The sequence below is a fragment of the Melanotaenia boesemani genome, chromosome 9 (assembly GCF_017639745.1).
Source record: "Melanotaenia boesemani isolate fMelBoe1 chromosome 9, fMelBoe1.pri, whole genome shotgun sequence".
NCBI lineage: Eukaryota > Metazoa > Chordata > Actinopteri > Atheriniformes > Melanotaeniidae > Melanotaenia > Melanotaenia boesemani.
This window is the reverse complement of record NC_055690.1, coordinates 705,101-723,099: the sequence shown is the minus strand read 5'-3', so window position 1 is coordinate 723,099 and position 17,999 is coordinate 705,101. Positions and strand designations below refer to the sequence as shown.

Genomic DNA, 17,999 nt, shown 5'->3' with positions numbered 1-17,999 from the left:
TGGTCCGGTTGGTGGTTTTTAGGTCCGAGTCCATCACTACGCCCAGATTTCTGGCCCGATTGATATTTTTTAGGTCCGAGTCCATCACTACGCCCAGATTTCTGGCCCGGTTGGTGGTTTTTTAGGTCTGAGTCCGTCACTAGACCCATATTTCTGGCCTGGTTGGTGGCTTTTAGGTCTAAGTCCATCACTACACCCAGATTTCTGGCCTGGTTGGTGGTTTTTAGGTCTGAGTCCATCCCTGCACCCAGATTTCAGGCCTGGTTGGTCGTTTTTAGGTCTGAGTCCTTCTCTATACTCAGATTTCTGGCCCGGTTGGTTGTTTTTAGGTGTATAGACTGAAGCTTTTTAATAATTTCTATTTGGCTCCAAAGACCATCACCTCAGTTTTTTTTTTTTTTGTTTGTTTAACTGGAGAAAGTTCAGACACATCCAGTCATTAAGTCATTAATCTCCTCAATGTATTTACCAAGAGCCTGTACGGGGCCTCGGTCTCCTGGTGACATTGTAATATATACCTGTGTGTCATCTGCATAGCTATGGTAACTAATGTTGTTCTTTATGATCTGTGCCAGTGGGAGCATGTAGATGTTAAACAGAAGAGGCCCCAGGATGGAACCTTGGGGAACTCCACATGTAATTCTTGTCTGCTCAGATGTAAAATTACCTATTGACACAAAGTACTTTCTATTCTCTAAATAGGATTTAAACCAGTGCAGCGCCAGAAAGGCCCACCCAGTTCTCCAGTCGGGAGTAATATATTATGGTTGACTGTATCAAATGCAGCACTGAGGTCCCGTAAGACTAAGACTGACATTTTTCATCTCTGTGCGTGGGTTCGTCTTCCTCCCACACTCCAAAGACATGCATGCTAGGTTGATATGAGTCTTTAAATTTTCTCTAGGGTTGACTGAATCGGTCTGACTGAAAGTTAGTCTCTTTGTGTTGGTTCTGTGATGGACCAGGAACAGCTGGGATAGGCTCCGCTCCTTTGTGACTCTGCTTTTAAATATTTTACTTTGAGAAAATGTGCATGGTCGCTTTCGGCTTCTGTACTGTTCCACTGCTGCTCCACAGCAGCAAAGAGATCATATACCCTCCAAAGAGTTTGTGCTGTTTGGGTTGATCTTATTCAATTTTCTAACCCAGAAAAGGAAAATAAACAAACTTACAACAAAATGAATCAGGAAGTTCTGCAGACTTTGGTTAAATGTTGGCAAGAGCAACAGAGAAAAGGTGTAAAGAGAAACTGACTTTCTTCTCAAGAACCAGAAGAGTCAGACATCTTCCAAATGTGCCAGCCGCCAACAGAAACCAAAAAGTAGAAACGTCTTCCAAATGAACTTCACATACTGTACAGTATGAAAATTTTCCGGAAAATTTACATAACCTCAAAAGAGGAACATTAGAGTCTTGTTGCTGTAGCTCAGGAGGAAGAGCAGATGTCTTCCAGCCGGAAGGTCGGTGGATTGATTGCAGACTTGCCCTGACTGATGCCTGGTGTCCTCCTGAACCCTGCATTGCCGGATTGTGTGTGATTGGGTGAATGGGACAAACAGTGTAAAGTACTTTAAGTAGTCAAGCTGACTGGAAAAGCACAGTATAAGTACAGTCCATTTACTATTTGTACCTGTTAAATTACTACATTACATTTAAAATATTACTATATTTACCAACTGTATTTTGAATGGATGTAAATAGTTTTGCTCACCAGTTCTTTTTTCACATCCATAGTTTCATTTAGCTTTAAATTGGCTGAAACCTGCAAAGAAAATAAAAGATATTATTATTTAAAGTAAAAGTTTATTATTATTATTATTATTATTATTATCATCTTTTAATTGGTTAACAGCACATACCAATGATTCTGGAGAGAGAATAAACATAACTATCAATATCAGAGATGTTCAGAAAAAGCTCACCATCATGGCCTCCCTGGCGGTGAGGTGTGGAAGCAGAATGTCCTCCTGCATGATGTAGCAGGACATTTTTCTGAATGTCCTCAGGTCCCTGGGTTTCCCATTTACCAGGATCTGACCCTTCATCCCTGCTTCCCTGAGCACCATGAATGACACAAAGACCGACAAATTAAACACAAACATCCTCCACCACATTATCAGGTCAACTTTTCTCTCTCTCACCTGTATCCAGCTAGGATGTTCATTAAAGTGGACTTTCCGGCCCCTGAAGGGCCCATGATTCCTATCAGTTCTCTATTGCAGAACCTTCCAGAAAGGCACTTCAATAAAGCTTTAAAACCTGGAAACAGAAGTTTGGGCCTTCAAATGACTTTACAAGACAAAAAAAGGGATAATTATTATCTTTTTACATATTATTATTATTATTATTATTTTTTATTTATCCATCCATCCATTTTCTGCCGCTTATCTGGTGTCTGGTCTCGGGGCAGCTGCCTAAGCAGGGAAACCCAGACTTCCCTCTCCCCAGCCACATTCACCAGCTCATCCCGAGGCGAGGTGTTCCCAGACCAGCCAAGAGATTTTGGCTCAGCTCCTTCTTCACCACGACAGACCGATGCAGAGTCCGCATCACTGCAGATGCTGCACCGATCCGCCTGTCCATCTCCCGCTCCATCCTTCCTTCACTCGTGAACAAGACCCTGAGATACGTGAACTCCTCCACTTGGGGCAGGACCCTATTGCAGACCTGGAGAGCGAGCTCCACCCTTTTCCGGCTGAGGACCATGGTCTTGGACTTGGAGCATAATTATTTATTTATTTATTTATTTAGAGCTTTACAACACTAAAGGTGACCAAAGTGCTTTCCAATTTAACCAATACAAACAATAAAATTATGAGATGAGAAGTACATCAATAAAATACAATACAGTATTTCTAAGTATTAAAAGCCAGTCTGAACAGATATGTAATATAAGTTAAAAATATTTTACATATCGCTGCTGTCGGGCAAAAACCTCCTATGTCCAAAATTCGCGATTTTTGTTTTCCTTCATAAATCAGTGCAATTGGTCACCCTCTATGTCTGTTTGTTGTTTTACAAATATTTAACCAAAGATATATGATTAAAACACAATACAAAGTTTGATGACATTATGTCCAGTTATGACAAAACCATTCCGTTTTTTTCATTTTTTTGAAAAATGACAGTTTTGGAGATAGGAGGTTTTTGCCCGACAGCAGCGATATGCTCATAAAGAAACTATTGTTTGAGGTAATCTGTTCAACAAGTAAATACACTAAATTAATAGTAAATATGAGCTCTATAACAGGAAATAGGATTGAGAACAATCAGGAAAACATATAGTTCCTAAAAAAAAAAAAAAAACAAGATGCATACTTGTCATCACAATGTGCATGCCAAAAACCAAAAGAGGATTTTTTTTACCACTTTATTGAATCAAATCACATTTCCTTTAGTTTATGTCGGTTTATGTCAGTCAGGTGTAGCCCTGATGAGCGAACCAGTCTAAGCGGCAGGTAAAGCACCTGTATGTTCCTCTCCAGGAAGTTTTGGGAAGCGGAGGTTAGTTAACCTTCTTTGGTTTTCCAACATCAAAACAACCTGTTTTATCCCACATCATAAATGAAGTTTAGGCTGCTTAATGGGTTGTTCATGTTTTAAGTAAATGCTTAAAATGGTAAATAAAAGAATGACAGCATTAGCTTCTATAACTGCATTGATCCTTTGTGTCCAACCCCTCCCTCTCTTTCCTGAATCCTGCATGAGGGAAATTAGCTAAATAAAAAAGGGTTTTTGAGGCTGTTTCACAAAGTCCAACTTATATCAAAGAGCAAAGTATCTAAAGTCAGAGGTTTCTTGTTAGTCTGTATGGTGCAGATCAACCACAAGGCTGAAGGCAGGTGTAACGCTGTGTCCATGTTATGATTCCAGACCAAACGTGTTTGAGGAAAAATGGCTGAAAAGTTCATTAGTGACAGCGCGATGTGAATAAAGCTCAGTAACAACTTGTCTTCAATCAGTACCACATGATAAAGCAGGACATGGTGACTTAAATAGCTTTCAGGATTTCTACAAAAAAGGAAAAATGACAGTCTGAGAGACAAGCAGGTTCTTCTGGTTGTGACGTGTAATTATTAAGTGAAATATTAAAATTCACCAAGTCCTGACTAAAAAAAAACACTCAGAGACTAGACATCGCCACATTGTGTGGCCACTAACTTACCTGCTTTTACAAACTGACACACTACAAATCAGACTGGGAGAAATGGGATCATCTGTACATGAACTTTATGAAAAATAAACAGAGCTATGGCTGATGTTTGGATACACGACCCTGAAAATCCAGTACAGATCTGAGGCCCAACACAGGTTTGTCCGCACTGGTGTGTATAGTACTTTTTATTATTTATTTCCTTTTGTTAGCTTGTGTGGCCACTTATTTAATTTCATTTATTTTTTAAACTCTAAGCTGCACAAGAATTCTAATGTACCCAGACCAAGTGTGTACAGGTATTTTCCTGAATGTTGGAATAACTTCATCTGAAGGGAATTTGGGGGAGGAGCATAAACACAGCAGAGAGGGATTAACAGACACCAGAGTTTTCTCCCCAACCATCTCTAAACACCTATCTTATGACTAAATGCTGTTCATTAAAGTCCAAGTTACACACTTTGACAGTCTGATGAGAACTATCATCAAAGATAATACACTGCTCAAAAAAACAAAGGGAAAACTAAAATAACATCCTAGATCTGAATGAATGAAGCATTCTTATTAAACACTTTGTTCTTTACATAGTTGAATGTGCTGACAACAAAACCACACAAAAAATATCAATGGAAATCAAATTTATTAACCCATGGAGGTCTGGATTTGGAGTCACACTCAACATTAAAGTGGAAAAACAAACTACAGGCTGATCCACCTTTGATGTAATGTCCTTAAAATAAGTCAGAATGGGGCTCAGTAGTGTGTGTGGCCTCCACGTGCCTGTAGGACCTCCCTACAACGCCTGGACATGCTCCTGATGAGGTGGCGGATGGTCTCCTGAGGGATCTCCTCCCAGACCTGGACTAAAGCATCCGCCAACTCCTGGACAGTCTGTGGTCAACGTTGGTGGATGGAGACATGATGTCCCAGATGTTCTCAGCTGGATTCAGGTCTGGGGAACGGGCGGCCAGTCCATACCATCAATGCTTCGTCTGGCAGGAATTGCTGACACACTCCAGCCACATGAGGTCTAGCATTGTCTTGCATTAGGAGGAACCCAGGACCAACCGCACCAGTATGTGGTCTCACAAGGGGTCAGAGGATCTCATCTCGGTACCTAATGGCAGTCAGGATACCTCTGGCGAGCGCATGGAGGGCTGTGCGGCCCCCCAAAGAAATGCCACCCCCCACCATTACTGACCCACTGCCAAACCGGTCATGTTGGAGGACTTTGAAGGCAGCAGAACGTTCTCCACGTCGTCTCCAGACTCTGTCACGTCTGTCTCATGTGCTCAGTGTGAACCTGCTTTCATCTGTGAAGAACACAGGGCGCCAGTGGTGAAGTTGCCAATCTTGGTGTTTTCTCTGGTAAATGCCAAACGTCCTGCACGGTGTTGGGCTGTAAACACAACCCCCACCTGTGGACGTCGGCCCTCGTACCTCCCTCATGGAGTCTGTTTCTGACAGTTTGAGCTACACATTTGTGGCCTGCTGGAGGTCATGTTGCAGGGCTCTGGCTTGATGAGCCATCCTGGATGAGCAGCACTACCTGAGCCACTTGTGTGGGTTGTAGACTCCGTCTCATGCTACCACTAGAGTGAAAGCACCGCCAGCATTCAAAAGTGACCAAAACATCAGCCAGAAAGCAGAACTGAGACGTGGTCTGTGGTCACCACCTGCAGAACCTCCTTTATTGGGGGTGTTTTTGTCTATAATTTCCACCTGTTGTCTGTTCCATTTACACAACAGCATGTGAAACTGATGGTCAGTCAGTGTTTCTTCCTAAGTGGACAGCTTGATTTTACACAAGTGTGACTGACTTGGAGTTACACTGTGTTGTTTAAGTGTCCCTTTATTTTTTTGTGCAGTGTAGTTCTTTGGTTATATCTTCTCTTCATCGGCTTCCTGTTAAATCCAGAATAGAATTTAAATTTCTTCTCCTGACATATAAAGTTCTTAGTGACCCAGATCCACTGGATCTTAAAGCTCTCAGAGCTCCAGATTTTCCCATCAGAGCTTCACTCTCAGACTGAAGGTTTACTGCTGGCTCCTGGAGGTTTTAGAAGTTGAACTGGAACAGAACCTCCAGTTAGTAGACCCCTCTCTGTGGAACCGGTTCCCAGTTTGGTTTCAGTAACAGGGCGTCTGAAAATCCCTTTTTCATTGAAAGGTTCTGTCAAGGGTTCTTCAAGGGTTCTCTGTAAGAATTAGGGTTCATATACGAACCCTTTTAATGCAGGGAACCCTTTTTTTGTGAGAAAATGCTCTTCAAGGCCTGGTGAAAGTATGGGTGTTAGGAGATCATCACCCTCAAATATATATATGTTTTTAAAAATATTTTTAATGTATGTGTCTGGAATGCTTTCATTAATCTATTTTACTGATTCTAACAAAGTCTGAAATGTCATGTCTTGTCATAGACTAGTTAAATGTATTGCATTTAGCAGAACAGTGTTCAAAGACTGGCTTTTGAACCCCGATCTCCATGATAGACAACTGTCAGGTGAAGGCTGACTTCCAGCACCATTTTTACAATAGAGCCAATCAGCAGCCACAGTGTAGATGACACAGGATGCACAATGAAGCTCGCCCAGGAGGCAAAATTTTAGGTTTGCTTCTGCCAGTTAGCCTGCAATTTAGCTGCTCTCGTAGCCCAGATTTTATTTTAACATAAACTTTTTAGTATTGATTTATTAGCATTTTATGTTTTATATAAAACGTGTCTCATTTCTAAAATAAGTTGTTTCTAATATTTTCTACACCGTGCAGTATAATAATGATTAGCAAAGAACATGTTACGTTTCTGTCAGAGGGGGCGGGGCTACTTTCAAAATTCAACATATCTGGACCACAAAGACTCATGGGAAATGCAGATTCAGCTGAAATGTAACCCTTTTCAATTGCTGTGCTGTAAATTGGAGTTCTGTGCTTTCATTTCTGTGCAATGTTAACAATTAGACAACTGCATTATGGGTAAAAAGGGGATGGTCACTGATATAGCATAACCTGTTGTTTCCTTTTCAGTTCTGCAGTTAGCAGTTCTGGACCCTCAATCTGTCGCAAACTCTCTCTGAGGGATCTCGATGAAACCTTTAGGATATAAAAGGGTTCCCCCAGTAAGGGTTATTGGTGGAACCACCACATCATTACAGGGTCCAGTGTAGAACCTGTCATAGGGGGTTCTGGGTAGAACGTTCTACTTATGGTTCTGGGTGTAACCCTTTATGAAAGGTTCTAGTCAGAACCCTCTGAAAAGGTTTCAGTTAAAGCCCTTACAAAGGGTTCCAACTGGCACCAATAAGGGTTCTCCTATGAGGACAAGCCAAAAAACCTTAAATGGTTATAGGCAGCACTATTTTTTTCTAAGACTGTAGTAACAGCTCTGGGGTTACTGTGCATAGGATCCTTACTAAAAAAGTACATGCGCCCAAAACCCAAAGTTTGGTTTAATAAGAAATATTCAGATTTATAAAACCGGGTGTATGCACAAGTGGAAGCAATTCCCCTTTATAAATTATACTCTTCCTGAAAGTTCGCGCAGGTGAAATTGGCTCATATCCCGCCCCCTACACTCCCACATTCTACCACCAGTGGTCAATGCAAAATACCTTATGTATATAAATATACCAGCTGATCTGTGGCATTTTACGCTTAATCATGGCAACCGCAAAGACATGAAAACGCAATTTCCTAGTCAGGATTTAGATTATTCCTTCTCCGGAGTCTTCTGGAGCCACCTGATGCCTGCATCATTCCTGTCGACGCCTCTGATGAGGTTCCCCGGCCTCACCCCATTACCCTCACCTCGCCAGTGTGGGGTGAATATCAGGAACCTGAGGACGTTTCCTTGGACACCTTCCTCCCTGGACCAACAGTCTGCATTGGCTACAGCCAGGTTTGGCCTGGTGAACGCTAGATCCCTGGCGAACAATACTTTTATTCTGCGGGATTTGCTCACCTCTGGTCTGGATTTCCTCTGCATGACAGAGACGTGGGCATCTCCTGGTGAGTGCAGCACTTTCGTAGAACTTTTGCCAGCTGGATGTTCTTATTTAAGCTCCCCACAGATGTCCGGTCTTGGAGGGGTGTCTGGGGCCACACGAACACAGACAAACTCTTGACCCCATTCTCTCGTATGGTTTGTCTGTATCTAATATAGAAATCTGTAACATTTCTATTTCAGACTACATGCTAACAGTGTTTGATGCTGGACCCTCTTGTACTGCAGTTAAATCTTGCATCCCGCCACGGCGCTGCAGGATTTTTAACTTCTCCACTGCCAGTCTGTTCTTCAGATTCAGTTTTATTGAGGGTTGTGAATGATATTCTCCTGGCTACTGATGCTGGAGATGATGTGGTCCTGCTTGACTTACCAGCCGCATTTGACTCAGTGAACCACAGGATCCTGTTGTTATGGCTCCAGAACTTGGTAGGGATCCAAGGTACTGCATTAGACTGGTTCAGGTCTTATTTGGCAGGTAGAACCATGTGTGTCAGTATAGCTGGCTTTGAGTCTGTTATGCTCCTATGGAGTTCCACAGGGCTTCGTTTTGGGGTCCCTCCTGTTCCTGCTGTATCTGCTTCCTTTAGGGTCCATCCGGAGAAAGCATGGCATATCTTTCCATCTGTATGCCAGTGATAGCCAGATATATCTGCCCCTAAAGAAGAAAGATGCCTTTTTTTCTTATGTCCCGTATGTCGTGCCTCTATTACATCAAGGAGTGGATGCCCTGAGTTTCCTGAATCTTAATGAGAAAAAAATCGTAGGCTATAGTGTTTGGGCCGAATGGCTCCAGTGGCTCCTTCCCAGTTGATCTGGGCCTCTTGTCTAGCTTTTTAAAACCAACTGTCACTAATCTGGGTTTTAAATTGGACAGTGACTGTAAACTAGATTGCTAGATTGAAGCTTTTTTAACCTTCGTCAACTCGCTAAGGCAAAATAATTTTTATCCGCTCCGCACTTTGAGACAGTGATTCCTGCCTTCATCACTTCCTGGCTGGATTACTGTAACACTCTTTATCTTGGAGTCAGCTAGTCATCTCTCTCATGTCTCCAACTTGTCCAAAACACAGCTGCTCGTCTACTAGTTGGACCTCGTAAAAGAGACCACATTACGCCTGTGTTAGCACCACTTCCCTGGCTGCCTGTTCATTTAGAGTTCATTTAAAGATTCTTTTATTTGTTTTTAAATCCTTAAATGATCTGGTCCTGCTGTACCTCTATGAGCTGCTTTTCCCATATTCGCCAGCCGGGCACCTCAGAGCTGATCAGCTGCTTATGGAGGTACTGAGGTTTAGGTGGAAGCTCAGAGGGGATAGAGCCTTTCCATATGCTGCACCTAAAATGTGGAAGTCTTTGCTGCTACCGGTCAGAGACGCCCCATCACAGTCCATTTTTAAAACCTGCCTGAAGACCCATTTTTATGACCCAACAATCTAGCGTGAGACTCTTGTTTTCTTATTTTTATTTCTTGTTTTTAGTGTTTTATGCTATTGTTTCCGTTTTTACTTTCCGTTTTAATTTACTTTTAAATTTATTGCTTCTGTGCTGTGTTCAGCACTCTGTTCCACTGATGTTGAGTTAAAGTGCTCTACAAACCCTGGGTTGATGTGGCCAGCGGTGGTTTTGCCTGGGGCGGGGCTCTGCTGGGGGGAATGGGTGGCCCTTGGGCCTGTGGGGTGCCTGCCCTTTGTGTGGCCTGTGCCGTGACGCCCGGCACCCACTGGGCCTGCTCACCGTCACCCTGTGCACCGCGGTGCCCCTGCCCCGTCGCGCCGGGGGGCTCCAGTCTAGGGGGCCCCGCTGCTCTGTCTGCTTTGGCTGTCCTGGGCTTGGTGCTCTGTGGACCTGCTGGGCCTTTGGGGCCTCGGGCTCCCCCCGTCCCCTGCTGATGCTTCGGGGTGGGGCGTGATCAAGGCCCCCTTGCAAGCACACATTTCTTCCTTGTTGCATGGCCACACGCACGTTCACACGTGCATGCTCACAAACGTGCTCATCTCTCCATCTGCTTCTGACTAGATGTTGCTGATGTTTGTGTGTTGGTATGTTTCTCTGCAGGTACGTTTGATGACTACTATACTTTTTCATATCATCATTATCCTATTTTTTTTATGTATCATGTAGTACTGTGGTAGTTTATATGGTTTTTTTAGGTGTGTTTTAGGAAGCCTAGACAACTGTTATTTACACATTTTAATCTTGTCCTTTTCTCCCTTTTTTTTTCCTTCGGCACTGACATATAAAGGCTAAAGAAAAAAAGATTACAATAAAAATAATAAAAATATCAAAAGCAGTCGTGTGTATAACATGTCTCCCTTTGTAGAGCAAATCTGTCAAGCAAAATATGGCACACAGACCACCGTTCTGTATGTTAGGATGCTGGCCAGGACAGGTTAAAAAAAAGTGCTCTACAAACAAAAGTGAGTTGAGCCTTGATCCTTGTTGAATGTCAGTGAGGGGGTATCAGGGTCCTCATGGCGCGACGGAGGGAGGCCAGGTGGAAGAGAGATGACATTCCTAAGTGTAGGGTTGTGCAGGACACTAAACGTCATAATTATTCTACACACCTTTTTGGGATCGTACAGCAGTCTGCCCTCCGATGCATTCGAATACCTCCGCCAGTTTTTGAGGAGGCCAATGGATTGCTCCACAACAGCACCTACACAAGTGTGGACATTAGTGCCTCCTCAGGATGAAGGACTCATGTGTTGACCCAGGCCACCAGGCCACTACATTTGTCAGAACCATTGAATGAACTGTTCATTCTTACAGTTCACAGAGACAACTTCTTTCTCACTCGGAGCCCTTATAGCAATGAGGGCAGTCAATCTGCTGAGTACATTTGGGAAACCGGACATTGCTGCAAACTACCTTTTGATGTTGGCCTGGTCTCCCATAGTGAAGGAAACTTAATGTATAGAGTCATCTTTATAATAACACCATCCAAAACGGCTGGTATTATTGGTCAGAGATGGTGGAGATATAGTCCAGACCTATAGATGATATGAAACACATATCAGCCTACCTGTCAGCTAATTCTCACAGGAAAGAGCCAGTTGTCAGAAATCCGATAGTGGTCAACAGCTGCAGATGCATCAGGATTGCACGGTTCTGGCGGGTCGGCTGATCTAACACTGGACCCAGTTCAGCACATAGCTCTAAGAGCTGTTCTAGGGTATCTAAATCAGCATTTCAGCCCAGGGCTAGGGTTAACCCAGTCATCATCACTAAAATTTCTCTCCATCCTGATCCTGCCATTAATCTTCCAGCAGTGCCAGTGCATCCAGTGTGAAGCCTTGAGTGTCATTGCAGTATTTATATGTTTACTCAGTAACTGCACTAATTACTACACACCTTCTCACAATTAATGTACCAATAAGTGCCATCGCTACATAATTTGAAGATGTACATATGAAGACTCTGGGCTGTAATTCTTGTGGACTGAATGGCTTCATTCAGGAACACATCTCCATCAAGGCCTCAGTGTTTATGATTACGAGGGTCTACAAGTCTGATATGAATGGTTAAATTTACAAATAGTAAATGGTCTGTATTTGTATTGCACTTTTATCCAAAGTGCTTTACATGCACGTCAAATTCACACTGATGACAGAAGCTGCCATGCAAGGCGCTCAACCACGACCCATCAGGAGCAATTAGGGGTTTGGTGTCTTGCTCATGGACACCTCGACATGAGTTCGACAGGCCATGGATCGAACCAGCAACCCTCAGGCTACAAGACGACCACTATGCCCACTCACAAGATGAATGTGGCTTAAATTCACCATTTCACCAGCTGTGCTGCCAGTTTCTCTGTCTCCAGAATGTTTGTGCACAAGGTTCAGAATTTGCGTACATGTGTGCATAAGTTTCTTTTATAAATTACAACCTTTGCGCAGTAAATGACATATGCCACTATCTAGCCCCATTTTGGGCGTATGTAGCATTTATGAATGAGGCTCCAGGTCTTTAGCTTAAACTGACAAATGCTCTGTCCCTCTCCTCTGGTTAATTTTGTTGATGTGCTTAATTTAGAAAACCAGTAGATGAGAATGGAAATTTATTCAGATTAGTAAACATGTTCTTAAAAACATCCAAAATCCATCTGGACCCACAGAGAAATTTTTAAAACTAATAATGCAGTTTATGTAATTTATTTACTAAATGCCAAGACCAATATGTATGCTGCACTTTAATGCAAGATCACCACCTGTCCTGCAGGTTTTAGACGTTTCCCTGCAGCAACACACCTGATCCATGACAGGCTTGCTGTCAAGTTCATTCATAAATCAGCAACAGCTGCACTTTTCTAATAAACAGACCCAATAAAACCGTGTTGATTACAGTGGGTCCCAGTTTGCTCCCAGCTAAATGTCATCATGGTAAACCACCAGTTTATAAAAACTGTGTTCAGTAAATATCTCCTTCTTCTGAATACATTCAGTAAATACCAGTCTGATGGAGACTGTTTTAGTAGCTACAAGCTAACACTTACATCGCAGATGACACTCAGCTTTTCTTTTCTTTCCCACCTGATGACACAACGTCTCAATGTGAATATCAGCATGTTGCTGATATCTCCGCATGGATGAAGGATTGCCACCTTCAGCTAAATCTGTCCAAGACTGAGCTTATTGTCTTTCCAGCCAATCCTTCTTTACCGCCACAGATAAGTGTGCAGCTTGACTCAATCACACTAGTGCCTACATCTTCTACCAGGAATCTTGATGTCATGGTAGACAACCAGCTGACCTTTAAGGACCATGTTGCCTCGATTTCCCGGTCTTGCCGATTTGCTCTCTACAACATCAGGAGGATCAGACCCTACCTGACTGAACACACGGTCCAGCTCCTGGTCCAGGCTCTGGTCATTTCACGCATTGACTACTGCAACTCCTCACTGGCTGGCCTGCCTGCATGCTCAGTTAAACCTCTGCAGATGATCCAGAACGCAGCAGCACGTCTGGTCTTCAACCAGCCCAAAAGAGCTCATGTCACTCCGCTGCTAATCGCTCTCCACTGGCTTCCAGTTGCAGCGCATCAGATTCAAAGCTCTGCTTCTGGCTTACAAAACAATAACCCCCCAACGGCTCCGGTCTACCTCCACTCCTTAATCCAGAGCTACACTCCATCTCCACAGTTACGCTCTGCCAGTAAAAGATGCCTAGTGCTCCCACCACAAGGTGGCGCCACATCAGTAGCTAGACTCTTCTCCTCTGTTGTTCCCCGGTGGTGGAACGATCTACCAAACTCCGTCCGATCCGCAGAGTCCTTATCCACTTTTAAAAGCAAGCTAAAGACTCAGTTGTTGAAGGAGCATTTCCACACTTAGCTTAACTCTTCTACTCAGAATGAGTTAGAAAGATTTGTCCAGCTCTTTGGCTCAACCAAGTACTGAAGAAGCTGCTTCACTTATACCCAAGATGATGTTGTTTGTTGAAATCGTGATGTTTGTATTTAAACAAAATGACTTAAAAAAAAAAAAAAGATATGCATTGCCTCTAGCACTATATGCAGCACCTGGTCCACCTGGACTCTAGCAGTCTGACTACCATTTAATGATGACGTCCATCTTGTTTGAATTCTTGCTTGTGTTGTTCTTACTCTCAGATGTAAGTGGCTTTGGATAAAAGCGTCTGCTAAATGACTGTAGAATCGCAGTGGCGCTACACTCGTTAACACAGATGCTAACATTAGCTTTTATATTATTGTGACTCACCTCTCCAGGTGTGTTTAAGGTGGTTGTGGTGGATCCAAAGTCTTGAATGTTTATACCACAGATGTTGCAGTTTGCAACAGAGGTGTTAGCGCTGCTATTGTTTTGATTGAGTGTACATGTGGACGCATCTGTGTTTGTGTGGTATTACATCAGTGTTACGTCTGAAAAAATGACAGCAGACAGGAGATCAGACAGCTCAAGAAAATCATTTAAAAAAAATTTGCGAATCTCGAGTCCAAGTCGTGTCTGAAGTCACTTAAAAAGTGACCTAATCTCTGACTTAGACCAATACTTTTTACATTGTACATGCTTTCATTACGCGGATGTTTGCCATATTAAGGCAAATATTTAAAATATTTTACTAAAAGATGGTGCTTTACCTCTTCTCCTCCAGCATGGCCCTTCTTGGATCGTGTAGGAGACGTTGATGAACTCCAGATCCACAGCTGAGCGTTTGGGTAGGTGGGAGAAACACTGTGCATCGGTCATTTGGTTCGCTACCTTCTTCAGGTGGGCTAACATGGATGGGTCCTGCTGATGCTGAGCTAACGACTGGCTGCCTCCATTACACATGACAGCCTCCTCCATGAGAATACTCACAGAATCCAGTTCCAATGCCTTGTTGTCCATTTCAGCTCTGAGAAAAATGAGCAGGAAAGAAAAAGGTAGAGGTCAGTCATTATTCATCCTCTGACATTTTATTTCACACCACACTGGGGGATTTGGTGCTAAGGAAGCACATTTTGAAGGTTGCTTGATAAAAGTTCTTCATTTGACCTTGAAATGATGAAACAAGGAAGATGAGCTGGAAAGCAGCTCTGCTGCTACCTAAAAAGGAAGATCATCAACATTGTCATATTCTTAGTGACTCTTGGTGACTTTTCTTGTTACTGACACAGCAGCTGAAAATATTGGTGAGACTTCCTGTGTTTGGGTATTCTAATAAAAAAAAGATGCTAAATAATACCATAAAAACCCCGACATGAAACATTTCTATCTTTATTAAGTTCAGGTTCTTATTCCACACAATATGAGACCAAAGCAACTTCCTCTGGTTTTTGGCTTAAAATGCAAAATCTAGGAAGTAAGAATGGGTTGTCTAGTTTATCTTCTTTGTACTGTTGATTTCACTCAGAGCTCGTTCAGTTTACTGCTTCAGCTTTCAGGGAACTGATCTAAGAGGGTGTTTGTAGTTGATATAAAATGCACAGTGTGTAAGAACTTCTGTAATCTAGTGGTAAAGATGGGTATAGAAACTTCTTTAATACCAAGCACAGATGTGAATGTACGGTGGCCATCAGTGGCCAAAATTCTTCTGAGTAGATCCAGTGGCCTCAGATGCAGCGATGACTGCACTACAAGTAACTACGGCTCAATCCCAATGAAGTCACACTCACAGCCGTAGAGGGCCCTTTGACTGAAGGGGGGTGGTTTAAGTAAGATGGGGAGGAACGGGATGCCCTCTTCTTTTTTTTTTTTTTTTTTTTTTTTTTTTTTAACCTGTCTTGTCCAGCATCGTTGCAAACAGAATGATTGTCTGGCTGCTGTCTGGTGCTGGGCAATTTTACTCTATCAAGCAGGGATTTATACTACATGTATAAAGTCCCTCTTGATGAAAAACTTTATTAAATCAGACTCTTAATGCTGGACTCGACCGGAGGGGACAGAGAGAGAGAGAGAGAAAAGAAAGTAGAGAGAAGAGGGAGGGGAGAGAGAGGGACAGAAAGGGTGTGGGGAGTGCGGGTGGGGACTTGAAACATCATACAGAAGACCATGTAATCCATACTACTTACAACATATATAGCTACGATCATCCTAGCCAGTAGGCCATTACACAACTAGTTGATAATAGTAACAATAATAATAATAAGAGTAAGAGTAATAATAATAATAAGAACAGAAATAATTAAAAAAAAGAAACAAAATATGATAATAGATATAAGTGAAACTGCTGTATTCAAGAACACGCGCAGAGAAACCTGTGTGGATGTGTTGGAGAACTCGGCCACACGGCGACGCAAAGACTGTGTGGAGACGTTCAGGAAGGAGTGACCATGCAGAGTGATCATGCAGATGCCACCTCACTTGAACAGAGGCCAGAGTCAGGCCAGCGGTCCCGAGACCCAGGCCACCAGCCCCCCCGCAGGCAACAGACCCCGACCGGTCCACAGAGACGACCACTCGCCCGCCCAGGAAGGCAGCAGCAGGAGACCCCAGCAGGAGCCGCCCCGCGGACCCAGGGCACCGGCCCCGGCGGGCCGAGGCCAGCAGTCCCCGACCCCCCCGGGCACCGGCCGCCCGGGACAGACGGGGCAGAGGGCCCGGGCCCAGGAGCGCAGGGACACCCCCCTCCCCCACAGGCCGAGGGCCAGCACGCCACCCGGGGGGACCCGGCCCGCCCAGACGGCCACCACCAGAGGCCAGCCCCACACCCCAGCGCCCAGCCGCACACCCCGAGAACCAGTCCTGCCCCCCCCCCAGACCAACACACACACACACACATACACACACTCTCCTTCCACTCCTCCATTTATCCTCCCACGCATACACCATTCAACCCTCACATACTCTGTCCTCCCACACACACACACCATCCTTCCACCATCCATCCTTCCACACACACACCATCCTTCCTCCCACACACTCACCATCCTTCCACCATACACTCTCCCACACCTATCCCATCCTCCCACACACACATCATCCCTCCACCACTCATCCTCCCACACATACACCATCCTCCCTCTCACACACCATTCATCCACCTTCACACCTCCCATACACACACACACACACACCTTCCTTCCACTACCCATCCTCCCACACATACATCATTCTCCTACACCAAACATCCACCTTCACGTACCCCATCCTCCCACACACACACACCACCCCTCCATCACCCACTCTCCCAAACATACACCACTCCCCCACACACACACCATCCTCCCTCCCATACACCATCCATCCTCCCGCACACACACCATCCTTCCACCATCCATCCTCCCACACACTCCCCCATCCCTGCACCATACATTCTCCCACACATACCCCATCCTCCCACACATACATCATCCCTCCACCATTCATCCTCCCACACCCACACCACCCCCCCTTCCACACACCACGCATCCACCTCCACACACCCCACCCTCCCACACACCATCCCTCCACCACCCATCCCCCCACACCCACACCACTCTCCCACCCACACACCACCCCCCCCCCCCCCAACACACACACACACAAACACCATCCCCCCACCACCATCCTCCCGCCACCCCACGCCACGGGGGGACAGCCCCAGCCAGGAGGCGAGGAGACACGAGCCAGGCCCCCAACCCCCCCACCCCCCCCCCCGCCCCCCACTCCCCACCCCCAAAACAGCACCTTCCCCCCAGGGCCAGCAGCCAAAACCCCCCGGGACAGCCCACCTACGCCCCGGGCCAACGCGACAGGCCACCCGGCCCGCCCCGCCCCCGGGCCATCCATGGAGACAGGGGCGCTTGAAGACCCCATCCCCCCTCCCTCCCCCACTAGTGATGGAATATATTATGTGCTGTTTGCAATTAAAAAAAAGAGGGTTAAAATTGGGGGGCAGTAACTGCATTGAGGAGGGGGTGGGGCCACCTGAGCAGTCCCACCCACCTGACCTCGCATGTTCCACCCCCCAAAACGTGTTTGTATGTTGCAAATGTTATTTGTGCTCAGTGACTAAGTGGAATTAAAAGCTGGGAGGCATGCTGCCGCTCGGCGAAGCAACAGGGCCACTATGATGACCCCCCTGCCCCGCCCAGCGCAACAAGCACACCTCCCACAGCCCTACCTGTGTATGTAGTGAAGAGTGGGGGAGGGGAGGGGTCAGGAGATGTAGGTCCAGAGGGGAGTAAGCCTCCCCCCTGGAAGACGACCCGCCAGTGGCTTAGGGCGCCCCCGTCCCCCGCCCGCCCCGAAGGGCGTCACAGGCCCGGAGCAGGCACCCCAACCCAGGCACGCCACGAACCCCCCCAGGGGCCAGCCACCAGCCCAAGGGGCCACTTTCCTCTTTCTGAGTGGGAGGGGGGCGAGGCAAAGGAAGGGAACCCCAGGCCCACGCCCCCAACACCCGGCCAGGGCGCCCCCCAGAG

The 17,999-nt window shown here is 45.3% G+C and overlaps 1 protein-coding gene across 1 annotated transcript in view; it reads right to left on the bottom strand.

The window, feature by feature from the left end:
- LOC121646062 (ATP-binding cassette sub-family G member 4-like) overlaps positions 1 to 14,502 on the bottom strand; it is a 30,707-nt gene extending 16,205 nt beyond the window's left edge. Inside the window, exons 1-4 of the mRNA XM_041994946.1 lie at positions 14,253 to 14,502; positions 2,142 to 2,259; positions 1,923 to 2,055; positions 1,712 to 1,762 (exon numbers count right to left, since the gene is read on the bottom strand). Coding sequence (XP_041850880.1) covers positions 1,712 to 1,762; positions 1,923 to 2,055; positions 2,142 to 2,259; positions 14,253 to 14,502 — 552 coding nt within the window. The remainder of the gene's footprint in view (positions 1 to 1,711; positions 1,763 to 1,922; positions 2,056 to 2,141; positions 2,260 to 14,252) is intronic.
- Positions 14,503 to 17,999: the final 3,497 nt, after the last annotated feature.